This window comes from Vigna unguiculata, chromosome 7, assembly GCF_004118075.2.
Source record: "Vigna unguiculata cultivar IT97K-499-35 chromosome 7, ASM411807v1, whole genome shotgun sequence".
Lineage (NCBI taxonomy): Eukaryota > Viridiplantae > Streptophyta > Magnoliopsida > Fabales > Fabaceae > Vigna > Vigna unguiculata.
The window spans coordinates 8,796,702-8,812,239 of NC_040285.1; the positions used below are offsets into that span (position 1 = coordinate 8,796,702).

At 32.9% G+C, this 15,538-nt stretch overlaps 1 protein-coding gene across 1 annotated transcript; it reads right to left on the reverse strand.

Annotated features, from left to right (window-relative positions):
- Positions 1-6,139: 6,139 nt before the first annotated feature.
- On the reverse strand, positions 6,140-10,187 carry LOC114192561 (cytokinin riboside 5'-monophosphate phosphoribohydrolase LOG3). The gene is made up of 7 exons (XM_028082315.1): positions 9,839-10,187; positions 9,061-9,158; positions 8,860-8,890; positions 8,106-8,205; positions 6,759-6,829; positions 6,525-6,668; positions 6,140-6,436 (listed from the first exon to the last, which is right to left on the reverse strand). Exons 1-7 carry the CDS (start codon positions 9,956-9,958, stop codon positions 6,341-6,343), a joined length of 660 nt encoding a protein of 219 aa, XP_027938116.1. The 5' UTR covers positions 9,959-10,187; the 3' UTR covers positions 6,140-6,340.
- Positions 10,188-15,538: the final 5,351 nt, after the last annotated feature.

The window sequence follows — 15,538 nt, forward strand, 5'->3', positions numbered from 1 at the left end:
CAACAACAGTGGTTACCTAAGTTTTTAGGCTATGACTTCACAATCCAATATAAGCTGGGTAGAGAGATTATACCAGCTGATGCATTATCTCGCAGCTGTTTTATGTCTTGATCAGAATACAAATGGAAATGGTTAGAGCAGATTACCACAATGACCAGGGAGGATGCAAAGTTAAGTAAGTTGATGCTGCAGCATACTCAAGGTACATTACCTATGGACAAGTTTGTGGTTAAAGATGGAATGATTTTCAGGAGAGGAAGATTGATGATACCAGCTGACATGAATTTGAAGAACCAAATTATGCTGGAATTTCATGACTCTAAAGTGGGGGGTCACGCTAGAAATAATAAGACTATAGCCAGAATTTGCAGTCAGTTTTATTGGCAAAAAATGCACGAAGATATCAAGGCGTATATAAAAAATTGCAGCATTTGTCAACAAGCTAAGGTGGATCAAGCATTGCCTTATGGATTGTTACAACCTTTGCCAATACCTCAACAGATTTGGGAGGACATCGCCATGGATTTCATTACAAATCTTCCTTCCTCACATGGTTTTTCTACTATTTTGGTGGTAATTGATAGGCTCTCCAAGTTTGGGCATTTCATTGCCTTAAAGGCTTATTTTAACAGTAAATGTGTGGCAGAAGCCTTTATTAATCATGTGGCCAAGCTTCATGGGTTCCCCAAAACCATAGTATTTGACAGAGATAGAGTCTTTATTAGTTCTCTTTGGCAACACTTATTCAAAGCTCAAGGCACAACTTTGGCGATAAGCTCCGCATATCACCCCCAAAGTGACGGGCAAACTGAGGTACTTAACAAGACATTAGAAATGTATTTGAGGTGTTACGTTTTTGAAAATCCCAAACTCTAGTACTCTATGCTTCCTTGGGCCCAGTTTTGGTACAACTCTTCCTATCACCAGAGCATACGCATGAGTCCTTTTAAAGTTGTTTTTGGTAGGGAACCTCCATCGATTATTCCTTATGAAGTCACTCCTACAGACCCCCATAATCTTCAAGAGTCTTTAATCATTCGAGATAAAGTGTTGCAACAACTTAAAAGCAACTTGAGGAGAGCTCAAAATTATATGAAAATGCAAGCAGATAAGAAAAGGAGAGAATTTCAATTGCAAATTGGTGATCTGGCATTAGTGAAATTGCAGCCCTATAGACAGCATTCGGTGGCTCTTCAAAAGAATCAAAAACTTGGTATGTGGTTCTTTGGACCATTTGAAGTCTTGGAGAAGATTGGCACAGTGGCTTACAAATTAAGGCTCCCTGATACGGCCAGAATTCATCCGGTTTTTCACATTTCTTTGCTCAAAAAGTTTGTGGGAAACCAGTCCAAACAATATGTACCCTTACCCTTAACCACCACTGAGTTTGGACCTGTATTAGGTCCAATGAAGGTGCTGGATAAAAGAGTTATAAGGCGTAATTCCACTAACATACAATAGGTGTTGGTGCATTGGCAATCGACTGAATCTAATGATGCCACTTGGGAAGATCTTGATGAATTTCAACAAGTTTATCCTTAATTCAACCTTGAGGGCAAGGTTGTTGTTAATGGGAAGGGTATTGTAACGAGAAGAATGGAGAATATAGAGGAAGCTGGAAATACAGTTGAAAGGAATGGACACGTGGCAGAGGATCCGCAACAAAATGACACGAGGAGAAGCACGAGACCACGTAAGGATAATGTGCTTTTAAGGGATTTTGATCATTGAGGAAGATACGTTTTTCTGGTATGCACCTTTTCTCTGACCTGCATCATATTCTGCCCACTGCTCTCTCTGATATTTTGTTACCTTACACGATTTTTCATTCTCTTCATGTTTGCCATCGAGAACCTGTTGGAATTGCCACATTCTTATTGTATTTAGTGAAATTTATTTTTAGACTCTGTTGTAATCACACTCTTTTTCCTATTCCCATAATTACACTGTTTCAGATTTAAACTGAAAATTATTAAAAATCATTTTGAATAAATCCAAGCTGACTCAATTGATTTGTTAACAAGTAAGCACAATGTGTTACAATTTGTCATCTAGAGACTAACGTACAGGTGGTTTAGACAATTTATTCAAAATAATTATTTCTTTTAAAGGTAGAGATGACATTTTTAGAGTTTTATGTATCATCATTATAATGTTTCTTGTTCGGTGGGTTATTGCAACAAACACGTTTGCATACAATTTCAACTGAATTCTACGATTTAATGAATTCATGTCGTGTTCGGTTGGCAAGACACTTTTTTTTTCCCCTTTAAGGTCACAATGGAATGTTTTGTTATCATTGTTGTTTGATATTAATTTCGTTGAAATACTATGATTAGAAATAATGGTGAAATATATTATTAGTCTCTCAAATTTTAGTAAAAATTAGAATTAATTTTTATTCGAAACTTTAATTTAATTTAATTTTTAATTTTAAAACTGTGTAAATTTAATTTTTTTAATTAAATTTTATTAAGTTTATTTAATGTTTCAAATGTATTTGATGGTAGTATTTGAGTTTATTTATACCATTTGATACATTTTTACTTCAATGTTAACTAAAAAATGATCATAAAACGTATCTAAAACGACAAATAAATTTGATAAACTTTAATTAAAAGAACTAAATTCACGTAATTCTAAAATTGGAAGACTAAATTGGGTTAAAGTGTTGAAGAAAAATAAAACCTATTAAATCTTAACAATAATTACAATCTAAAAGTAATTATAAAGTATTATTTGTACTGAGAATCAGTACGGTATTGTCTTTAAAAAATATTATGATTAAAAACTTTTCTAATATGTTAAATAGTTTCACATGAGAATAATTTAAATATACTTTTACTTTTCAATATTTTGAGATGTGTCTTAAGAACAAAATACGTAATAAAATTCAAGCAATAAAATATACCTCAAATATTGATTTTAACGAATACGCGGTGATTTAGAATCAGCACAATTCTATTTTGAAAAATTATACTCTTGATACATTTACAAATAAAAATATTTTTCCAAAACCTTTTTTTGTTGACGAGGATAATGAATTGTAGCAATCAATTATTACAAAAAATAGGAAATAAGATGAAAAAGAAATGCATAAAAAGATTATACTCATTGAATTTTTTTTTATAATCTACATTGAATTAATTTAAATAATTTTAGCGAGATTTTCTATTAACAATCTCTATATAATTGACTAAAAAGATACAAATATCTGATTAAATTAATATAATTGATTGTTGAGTAAAAGTATTATTACTTTTCTATTGGAACAAGGTTTTTGCCGAACGTGTTTTTATGGCTTATTTTCTACTTTTATAATTTTATTACTAGTTTAATTGTTTAATTAGTACATATATGTAGTGCATTATACAGTCACAACAAAATGTAAACATGTTTTATTTTGAATCTCGATTCTAAAATTGATTTCAATCCACCTCAAATTTCCATATATCAATAATCCAGATATTCCCTGTGAACAAAAAAAAAAGAAACTTTATTTATGGGTCAGTCGACATCTCAAACTGATTTCAGTTTTAGCATATCAAACATCATGCACTGCAAAACTCAGTGGCTTCACAAATAGGTATATAAACCATTAAAGTAAATTATCAATTAAAATATAATTAATAACTTTTAGTGTTTAAGATAACTTCTAAATCCAATTAGAGAGTGAATTAAAATATTAAATTACTTAAAATGGCACTAGATGTCAATACAAAGCAACAATAATTTTATTTATGAACCATTTTGCTATTATATTTGATGTAATTGGTTCTTTTCTTTTCACTCTGTGGACACTTTTCTTCTGGTAAATTAACAAATCATAAATAATAGATAAACAACATACCAAAATAGGTTAAATATTTTAATTTAAATTTTACAGAGAGCTGTTTGTTTACCTTTCATCTCAAGTCCAAGTTACCATTTAAACTTCTAAATTGAATATTTGATGATAAGTGAATAGTTTACTTTCTTTCGAGAGGGATAAACCCTTCAAAAAACTTGCTTATAAAAAGTTGTCTGAAATTAAAACTCTGATAAATGCGTATTTTAACCTTCGAAAACAGCGAACTTCTTCCAGCATGTAATTTTCCATGCAATATAATTTGAAATACATTAAAATTTCAGGTACATGCATGATTTTTCTGTGATTAATTTGCACATGTCACAATAAAAAGAAATTTACACTATCTGAATTAAAAACAATTCCAAGTATTATTTTTACAACCCAAAAGTAATTTGATAGTTATCCTATAACCGATGATATAATAGATCCAACAAAAAAAAAAATTTAGATAACAGATGATACAATAATTCCAACAAATAACAAAACTTGTTAAAATATGCTCAAACTCATAACTATGATACCATTATAAGAGATTGATTATAAGTCTAACTCAATTCACAAAAACCGACTTTTAAAATAACGTTTGCATTCATTTATATACTATAAACTTGTTTTATTTTTGGGATCTCCAAGGACTAATACATTCTTATCAGATTATTTTTCTTTTGTTTGGGAGCAATGATGAAAAGTTGATTGACGAACAAAGTGAGAAATATAACGCTTAAACTTACTGTGATTATAAAAAGAAGTTCACCAAAAATCAACACGTGGCTTTTCTTCAGGAAAGTAATGGCAATGGTTCTGTTTGCAAAAAGAGATAAATGACAGACGAAAAGAAAGAATAATCTGCCATAATTAGAAAAATGCATTTGCAGATTCAAAAAGCTTATTATTTTCTGCATATGGTGAAGCATGTAGATAAGATAGAGCTTTGATGTGGATAACTTCCTTATCCATGACGCAGTAACATTGATCAAGAACTATCCTATGTAGGACGAAAGGTTGACAATATTATTCCACAGCCACCAGTCCTTTTAACTTGAGAAAAATGTATAGGAACCATAATATACAAACCATGTTACCTAACATGAAAATAGTACTTGAAAGGTGCTTCACACACAGCTTAGTGGTCCAAAGATGTGGATGTTTGCCAAAACCAGCACTGCATAACAAACAGTAAACCCTTTATTCTTTAGTTATTAGCCAATAATTGATTTCTAAATAACAAGATAAGTTGACTGATATGGCCAAAGCCCTCTTTCTTCTCTTTTCACTCTTAGAAGAATAGGGGTAGCTCCTGTGTTTTATTCAAATATGATTATGAACTGTGTACTCAACAAGTTTAGCATTAGATCACTTTCTTCTCATTTCAGCTATTTTGGAGTACAATGTTTAAAAGGAAGAAAAAGGGGGCATAAACAAGTACTGCAGGGATGCTGTGTTTCAAAAAGGAATTGTGAAAATCTTATTGTAATCTTACCTTGGTAGATGCTGTGTTTCCTTTAGTTCCCTCTTGGCCATGATTCATGTTTCAGCAAATATTTCAATGCAATGCATCATAAATGATGAGTATGAGGCCACTCAAAGTTTCTGGAACTAGTTCCTAACCAAAAGACCCAACTGTACGAAGCAGCTCTTTCAGCCACTGGCAAATTGATGGATGATACTTGGACCAGCCATGGCTATCATATTGTCCTCAGTTTCATGCATGTGGCACATGATCCATTAACTCAGGCCTACATGAAAAATGGCCCCTCTCATAGTTTGAACTTTGAACCCCACATAGTCCTCTGTAACACATGGCAATGTCACATTTGCTTGCCAACTGAGGGGCCCACAGGCTCAAACATCATATGTGCATGATGTGGTAAACTGAATCTACCTTAACATTTCTTATACTCTGATGTTAAATTGTGGTGAGTAGTTCACAAACTGCAGCCTCTATGTCTAACTGTGTGAGGAAATGCACTTTCAACCAGCTATTACACTTGCATTCAAGGATTGGCTGTTTGTGGGGTCAATTTCTTGTATTTTGTCTTTAGCTCACCAAAACTTGATAAACTCTAATATCTGCTCTCAAGAACATGTGTGTCACATAACTGTTAGATTTCTTAATTATTAGCACTTTATTCAAGTTGAACTATTATGTTGTTCCTCATCTATGTATGCTACTTTGGTCGGCCAAATAACATACCAGAAGTTTTTATGATGTCAGAGTACATTTTAAAGATCATTTAAACTTAAAATTAGTTGAGATAGAATAATAAGTTGAGCAGACCCTAATACTTACAACTTAAAAAAGGAAATCAGTTTCACAAGGGAACAAAGTAATTTCACATATTCAGGTCAATCCCAGTACTTTACAAAAGAAATTTCTTCTTTTTTTTTTAGAGTAAGAACAAAAAACAGAATACTGATATTCCACACTAGCTTCTTCCACCTCCAAAATTCTATCTAGAGTCATCTTCCGTGCATATGAAGCAAACTCAGCTACCTTGAGATGTCATACTCTTCTGGATAAGTGAGTTGTTGCTCCATCTGCCAGCTCAACTTGGAAGCAACACTTTCATGACAGGGAACGTAGTCCTGTGAATTTAACAAAAAAGATATCATTTTCTGCTTAATTCTGTGGAAGAAAAAGTGTTGTTTGTTTATGTCATCCTATGAAAATTACCTCCAATTTCTTTACCAACTCTTTTGATGTTGGTGCTGACACAATAATGTGGCGGGCATTAGGACTGATAAATCCCTCTTCCACAGCTTTATCAATAAATGATAGCAACGAATTGAAGTATCCATCAACATTTACCAATCCCACCTGCAAGTTGTGAAAAAATGTCAAATCTAGTTAAGCTAAAAGAACAGGGAACCTCCAAAGAATATATTAATTATGGTACAAGTCAATTACCGGTTTATCATGGATCCCAAGTTGAGCCCAAGTTATGACCTCAAGAAGCTCCTCTAGAGTCCCATAGCCACCTGCATGCATTTAACTTGCTATGTTTATATATAATTTAATACAAAAACGTAAGATAAACAACCCATGATTGAGACGGTAATAAATAAAGTAGCAGAAGAAAGAGAAACTGGAATTTATTTTAACAGTATGAGAAGTTGAGAACCAGTTTTCATTGTTGGTTTGATTTCAACCAGGTTGTCTCTTTCTCCACAAGTTTAGGATTTAACTATTCCATATTAGGATGCATGTTTACTTACTGTTTTGTAGCCTTTGGTTTGTGTAAAAAATGCCATTATGGATGTTATAGCATGAAGTGAGAGGTAGTTAAGGACATGTATCCATTCCATTGGTTTTGTCTTCACGCTCTCCCTCTTATTTACTCTTGGAATTTGGGGAATCCACTTTCATACGAGGGATCCCAAGATAGAGAGTGATTGACAGCTTTGTCTTTGCGTTCTTCCTCTATCTTCTCTAATTTTCAGCACTCAATTACTTTCAGAATCATAACAACTAAGAATTAAAAGTCTTTGAAAAGGGTAAGGCATTATTCCATGTCAGGTACAGGTGCTAGTTGGAAACGTTATCTTGTGATAGTTCTTCTTTAGCTTTACTTTCCCTTCACTATTAAATGCAGGAAGTTTGGTACAAAACACGTCATGATTCCAATGAAAGTAGAGGCAAAAATAGTACTCAACCAGAACCACAGTTGCTCAGAGCTGCAGAGGTTTTCAAATTTTATCCACATATGTTAAGGCCTCAGGCAAAGTCAGGATCAGCTACTTCTGAAGGGTCGCTCTCTATACATCGTAGCATTGGGATGTATGAATGAATTATTATCAAAGAAAAGTCTCAAACTGGTTTTTACAGCAGTGCCAAATTTAATTCATTAAAAATCTCACACCACTTTAATACTCCTTAAATTACAAGTGCATTGTCCATTTATCCATGCTCAAAGTACATGAACAGTCCACAATATTACGTAAGACTTCAAAGCTTTACATACATAAGTACATAATGGTTAATGCCTAGTCAACATCAACAACCTTCATGATTAGGCGTGGTAAACCTTTTAATAATGTTTAGATAAAAATAAGTTTAAGAAAGTGAAAAAAAATAAATACAATCTGTTGAATGCTGAATGAGAAAAGAGCACAGGAATATTTTATTCAACTATTATTCTCAAAAGAATAAAACACTGAGATATGGTCAATGGTACATGATAAAACTAGAAAGGTTCAAGCACCTTGATATTTCCACTTTTTCTAATGCAACCAAGAATTATAAGTTCATGCTAACCTGGTAAGGCAATAAAGGCATCTGAATGCTTGGCCATCTCTGCCTTCCTTTGATGCATATCAGCTACAGCCTTTACTTCTCCCACTGTTTCACCAGTTAGCTGCAAAAGGAACCATTGCACAGGGGATGGAGCAGATAATAAGATCAGCAAGTAAAGAGAAAAGGAGAAGCTAAGCAATTATGAGAGTTATGAGAGTTGAAGGGTTGTTTATTCCGTGCTTTACCAAGCTATGCAGATATCAATAATTCATAATCCAAGAGATTGAAACTAAAAATCAAAAACAAAAACCAACAGAAGAAACTTTCTAGGCAATGAAGGAAAACCTGCAAAGGGAAAAGATGCTGAACGTAAAAAGATTTCACTAGCAAAAAGAAAACAGAGACCATAAACATATATGAACCAGGGGGTAATGAAGACTTTACTGAAAACCAAAGAAACTACAGAACAAAGAACATATAAACTGTGGAGAATGGGAATACGTAACTAGAATATAATAGAACCAATGAAGAAAGTGGAGAAATAAAAGAAAAGAGTAGAACCTGTTTGATACAAATCTAGAAAGGTTATACAGATTTCTCAACTAAAAAGGTACCATATTTTCATTATAAAAAGCTCTCAAACAGTATAAGTTTACTTCTCCCAAACGTGCTCAAAGAAGATGTTCGATGAAGAGAAACAAGTAAGAAAAAAGGAAAATTTTATAATATTGAAGAAAAAACTAGAAGCTTTCTTTACTGGTTAAAGTAGACATACCTCTCGAGGCATGAGTGTCTTGGGAATAACTCTGCAAGAGACAATAACATGACAAATAGAGTCAATGGAGAAAGAGACCAACACAAACACAAGTGGCTCTGATTCTTGATCGTCCCCTTCCACCCAAAATCCTTGGGAGAAAAAAGAGAAAGAGAAAACTTTACCAAAAAAAGGGTGTGAGGAAAAGAGAGAGAGTGATACCCAATGACATGCCGACCACCATCATGAACAGCTTGGGAAACCAAACCCATTAAGCCAATGCTTCCTCCTCCGTAGACCAGATCAATGTTCCTAGAGACCTTCAGACACCATTAAAAACAACATAAACAATCTAGAAAGACCAGAGTAACAGAGGAAAATAAGAAGCATTGATGTCAAAAACACAAAAGCAAAACTGATGATTCGTTTGGAAAAAGGAAAAGGCCACAGAAAATTATTCTCCCACGCTCAATCAGAAGCAAGCACTAGTAAAGTCCCTGCCAAGTGTTCTGTCCATAGCTACCGAGCTTAATAAAGTTCAAGAAACAAAAAAAAAATGGATACTTTTTATGCTCAGAAAGGTGAAAGGCGCCATAGATATCCAAACACATGAGAAAAAAATTGGGCACGGTTTTGATTGACTGCATAATCTAACATTAGACAGAAGCTAAACACCAACTCCACCGAAAAAAAAAATGAAATCTATATATGAGAAATTCAACTTGCAAACATGGTGTGAACTGAACAAAACGAACTCACCCAACTGAAATTATCAATGGAACAAGATCATTCAAGACGTGATACATGACAAAATTTAACCTTTTTCACCCAATCAATTACTTCAGCTCACTTACAATGAAATAAAAAACCATGACACGTTCTTTCTATTAAACCCCGAATGAAAAAGAAGGTTACTTACTTGCCCTTTTATTTCTGGAAAAGAAAAAGAACAAGATATGGGAAAGAAAAGCATAAAAGCATAATGGAATTGCATATGTACCAATTCATTGCCAAGCTCAATGGCAGCATCTTGATAGCTTCTCTTTTTGCCAGGGCTACTCCCACAGAAGACACAAACCCTCTTGAACTTTGACACCCTTATCTCAGCGTGTGTCTCCATTGGTTTGATGTAACAAGTTAGTATAGTACTACTACTACTCAACCTAGTTTATGCGTATGTATGGATGTATGTATTCACACACTCTTCTTAGTGCTTAGGTACTGCAATGCTTTAACGTTGATGAAATCTTAATCATCCACCCCTGATGCATCCATGTGTCATGATCAACATTCTCTCAACTACACTCACCTCACTCACTGCCTATTTTGCTTCCTCTGTTTGCTTCACCACCACTCTTCTGTGAATGGGGTTTGTATATATAGACAACAGCAGCACCTCATTGGGCATCGTCGCACGTGAGTAGTGCCTTAGTAGCACGCGCGGACTACAGTTGTTGTGCGGTCCCAGCCTACGCCCCCTTCTGTTCTCTTCTCTTCTGCCTAATCAACATTGTCACAAAAACATTCTTCCAATAACAAACAACGTTACGTGTACTGTAATCATCACGTTTTTTTTCTAACACCACCTCAATTGCTCTTCCAAACATCCTTATTAATTAATTACCACCTCGGATTTCTCATTTTATCTTAAACAATATATACTATTAATAATTCTACATACTTCTTTGCATCTTGCTCAAATTAAATTAGTCCATTATAAAAATTGTATTTCTTTTTATAATGAAATTGAGATTTTTCTAAAATAATAATAATAATAATATTTGTATACATACACTTGTATACATACACACGTGTAATGCAAACTCTTGATCGCAATTTAAAAAGATTATGTAATTTTGGAAGAGGAAGAATAAATGTATTTTTAGTTTATCATTTGAGTAACCTAAAAGAGTATAGTGTTGATGGGTTGGTGACATTTTAAATGTTTAATATGTGCCACAATAGACATTTTAAATTATGAGTATGGGATATTCAAATTTGTACTACGTAGGAAAATATTGGTAAGGACTTAACTGTTCGTATAATCTAATATTGTTATTGACATTATTTTTATTAATTATTTTCTTTTCTTAAATTTTCATCTCCTTTGTCTAAGACAATGTTCATGGTGATTTCCTTTTATCATCTACCATTCACTGTCTGGTTTTCTTTCTTCTTTTTATCCAAATTGAATACTCCAAATTCCAACTTCACCTAATCGTCTTTGCATTGTACTATTGTGCCGTAATATTTCCCATGGTACATACTCATCGTCCTATAACGAATAACTAACCTCAGGTGATTGTGAAGATATATTGTTTTATTACTATTTATAAAAAAATGTTTTACGTTATTTATAATAGTGTATATAATGAAGTATAACAACATTAAAATGTTTTGCAATTCAGTTGGGAAGAAATTAAAATATTATGTTTTTTATGTTTAATATGTTAGTTCTTTTATTGTAATATTTTGTTATAGAGAAATTTAGTAGTCTATTAATTTGTTATTAGAGGTCTCGATATGTGAGTCAACCCTCGCAAGGAGTTTGAGTCGGATTCAATTGGAAAAAAAATCACTTTTGTTAAATGTGGATCAAACTGAATTTTTGTTATTTAATGTACATATTAGATTAGTTTGACTCGTGTATTTTTTTTATAGTTTTTTATTACTTTATTATTATAAGAGTTAAATATGTTTTTATTTTCTAAAATTGGATATGAAATTAGAATGTATCTATAAATGCTAAAATAAAGTTTCCAACCAAAATAACACATTACCAATTACCACAATAAACCCCTCACACAGCTAACACTGCACGCATTAACAATATTAACACCAACACTCTTTCACTCAAACACAAACAAAAAGATGAACTAAAATAGTACCGAAATGGAAACAAAATCATAACAAACTTGGACCAAAAACAGAGTATACCTAAACAACAAAAACATAAATATCCCAAGACATAAGACATGTGATATTGAATTCTGGCTTAGAAATTAGGATGTAAGAAAAGAACATATATCATTTACATATAAAGATGAATGTTTGAAAATGAAAGGGAAAAATGGAATAGTACCAATAATTCCACCATTTGAAAAGAAAAGAAAAGAAAAGTTTGATGATTGGGGCGGTGAGTGTTGATATTAATGGGAAAGAGTAGAATGGGCTTATCCAAGAAAATAAGGAGTCACAGCCACTCAGTAACCATAATAGTGGCAATTATGTGCGCAAGTGCAACACTGGCATTCTGGTTCCCCCTCTCACCCCTCTCCCACTTCATCTCTTTTCCATTGGTTCTTTACCCAAAAGTGTTCAACAAATCACATAAAAAAGGTTCCTATCTACAAGGGGACTGCGTCACTAACCAAATCATTCATCTACTACTTTCCAACCAACCAAACTCTGCATACTTAACCAGAAATCCACCACAAAAGAGAAAACAAAAAACCATGAATGGAACAATTGATTAATCCCTGTGAATGGGCAACCCTGACAATTACTTTTATTTTAAAACATTTGTTTATGGTGAACAAGTTATGGGTAATAGCAGAAGCTACTTAAGATGGTGCTCTAGTGCTGTTGAGCAATGTGCATTGATGATTGAATAAGGAAAAACATTAGTGGGTAGTGCCCTATAACACCTGTGCCCTCATCCACCCTACCTTACTCGACACACATGTTATACGCATAGGAAACATTTCATTTTTATTTTACACGCCCCTTTCCATTACCCATATCCTCTCTTCCGCATTTCTTCAAGCACCTTGTCCCCATCCTCACTCTCATTCATTGCATGCCCTCTTTCTCCACCTATCACATTTCATTCCCCTCAAATTCATCACCCAACTCAATTTTAAACCCATTTGCCTATTTCCAAACACTTTTGATGGGTGTTTTTGGCTTATTCACACGCATTACTTAATTTTGCTGCCACATTGTTTATGTAGCTGTTTTGTCAGGATTGCTGCGACTCAACCCATGCCTTTATGCTACTATTAGTTATATTATGTTGGTTTTAGGGCTCCAATCCCAACGTACTCTTTCTGCCTTCTTTTTCTTTAGTTTTTTTTTTTTTCTTTTGTTTTTTCTCTACTTCTTCCCCTCTCACGTGTTTAGAGATTATAAACTCTTGATCACTCCTTCGTGATGGGGATTGAGCTTACATGTATAAAAATTCATGTGAACTTGCATGCGCGTTTAAAAGCATATTTTTGTGTGTTAGTGAGTTTTCAAACCATTTTTCTATTCATTATCCTAAGGAAATGGTGAAGCAATTACTACTACCTTTTGTTAAAAATTACGCTAGAGTTACATTAGTACGGTTGTACCCTTTAAATATTTTATTTATAGTGGAACTAATTAATATTTTTAACTTCTTAGCCATTCGGTATAAATCAACCACGTTTACAAAATACATATACATGCCTCAGGGTTTATAGTTAAGGAGCACAAAGTTCGATGCTTTTAATGTGAAATTAGGCATAAATTATTGATGGCAGTAAACACCAAGAACACTAGTCCAAGACCTTCATCTTGTGTTTTCTAGAATTCTTCCTCGATCATCTCAAGTTTGAAAGAGTTGGTCTATCTATAAAGTATAAATTTAAAAAGTTATGAAGTCTTGAAGTCATAGTGAAAAAAATAGTAATTGAAGTATAATATGTTTTGTCCTAAATTACTGAGATTTGGGAAAGTACAGAACACAGAAAGTATGGTGATGCTATATGAGGACTTCGTATTTGATTTGGGTAAGAAAAAATTACAAAGACAATACTGGAATAAGCATTCAGATTTGTGAGTATTATAACATATTTACATATAACTAATTGAATTTTATTTGTGAAAACTAGTAATGGGAAACTAATTTACATATATATTAGCATTTAGCAGGTACAAATTTGCTGAGGTCATGGCGTGGACTTTGGAAATATATGCTTCAGACAAAACACATAGCAAACTATGCTTTTGCATTTAGCAGGTACAAATATATTTGCTCTTAATTTATACCACTTCGTGGTAGCATTTTTCCCTTGTCATCATCCAGTAGAGAAAGGATTCCTTTTTCCTCAATGTTCAACAGATCCACATTTATAGCTTCAAGGTAAGCAATCATTTTGAGTTTTTATAAATCATACTTTTCATCTTTAAACATGGGTGAATGATTGGTTCATTGTCCATCGAATCTTTTTGGATTGAAACCTCTTTTCCTCCTAAGGAACTCCCATAGAGGCAAGTTCAAGTACCACTTATTGGTGCAGTTGGGTTTAGAAATGGATGAGTAGAGCCTAAAATCTTTTTATATAAGATAAATTGAAATACTTAACAACATAAACAAAATTTTATATGGGTTCACTCAAACATATGGACTACATCTAGTTTTACTTTAAGCACATAACTTAAGAAGTTATACTAATAAAATAAAACTGATAACAAATGAGTACACAAAGCTCTCCAGCTTACAAGTACAACCTTTCTAGGTATTACGAGGACAACCTCTCCAGGTTTCCTTCTTAGTTTCTTCTGAGATTAGAACTCTCAATAGAATAAAGAGAAACATTCTCAAAGTTTAAGCTCACTTAGATACACAATGTGAAGAATATTACAATGGCTAATTACACACCCATTGTTTTCACAGACAATTGCTATAGACCCTATAAGCTCATTGTCTTGAGTCACTTTTTTCTTTCCTTGTAAGTATCTCTCTTGTATTGTACTTGTTCTATGTACACTTGCTTCTTGTTTCTCTTTTTCAGTTTGGTCTCTATTTATAGTTGTTGAAAAGATGACCGTTCATTGCTTCATTATTACAAATAATTTGATTCTTCATAGATTCATATCATCTTCTAGTTCAATACTTCGTAAGGAATGTTTTGATAGAGTCTTCAAGATTGTGTTCAGATTTTTCTTGCTCGAATCTCTTTTATCATGAAATATTTTCTTTGAAGCTTTAATTTTGTGCTTTCTTCTTAAGATCAGAGAACGCTTGATATGGAATGTTTCCAAATATATTCTCTAACATTTAAGTATTTTCACTACTAAAAAGAAAATTTGTAATATATTCCATTAATAGTAAAATAAATTAATGGCAGTCTTATATCAGGGCACATAGAATATTTTTATATATAGAGGTAAAATGACTGTTGACATTTAAAGCAATTTCAATTCAAGATAGACAATTTGCTAAGGAAATCTTTTGATATAGATTTAATTTTCTATAAACTTTTTTATTGTTGCAACTTGTTAATTTTATCTAATTCATAAAAAGAAGAAATTATAAATAGTAAGAGCAATAAAGCAATTAATATGTTAATATTAACAACACATGATTAGTTCAAACTTAACTAGTCTGATCAATTAAAACTTATATCGTTTTGATGAATTCCAATTTTTATCGTCTAATATTTATAAAAGACTATTTATCCACAACATTATCTTATTGTCTTGAGATTTATATATTTTGAAATACTAAACAAGTTATACACAAATAACATAATATTATTTTTTATCATCGCACCTATTTAGATCTTTCGTCTAAAGGGGTGTGTATCATCTAGTTCTAATATCAACTCAACTCAAGTGGGTTTGACTTAACTCTTTCTGAGGTGGGTCTGGCTTGACTTAGTTTATGGTAGGCCCAAGTTGACTTGGCTTAATGCAGGCTAAATGTGGGCTCAACTCAACTTAGTCTGACATG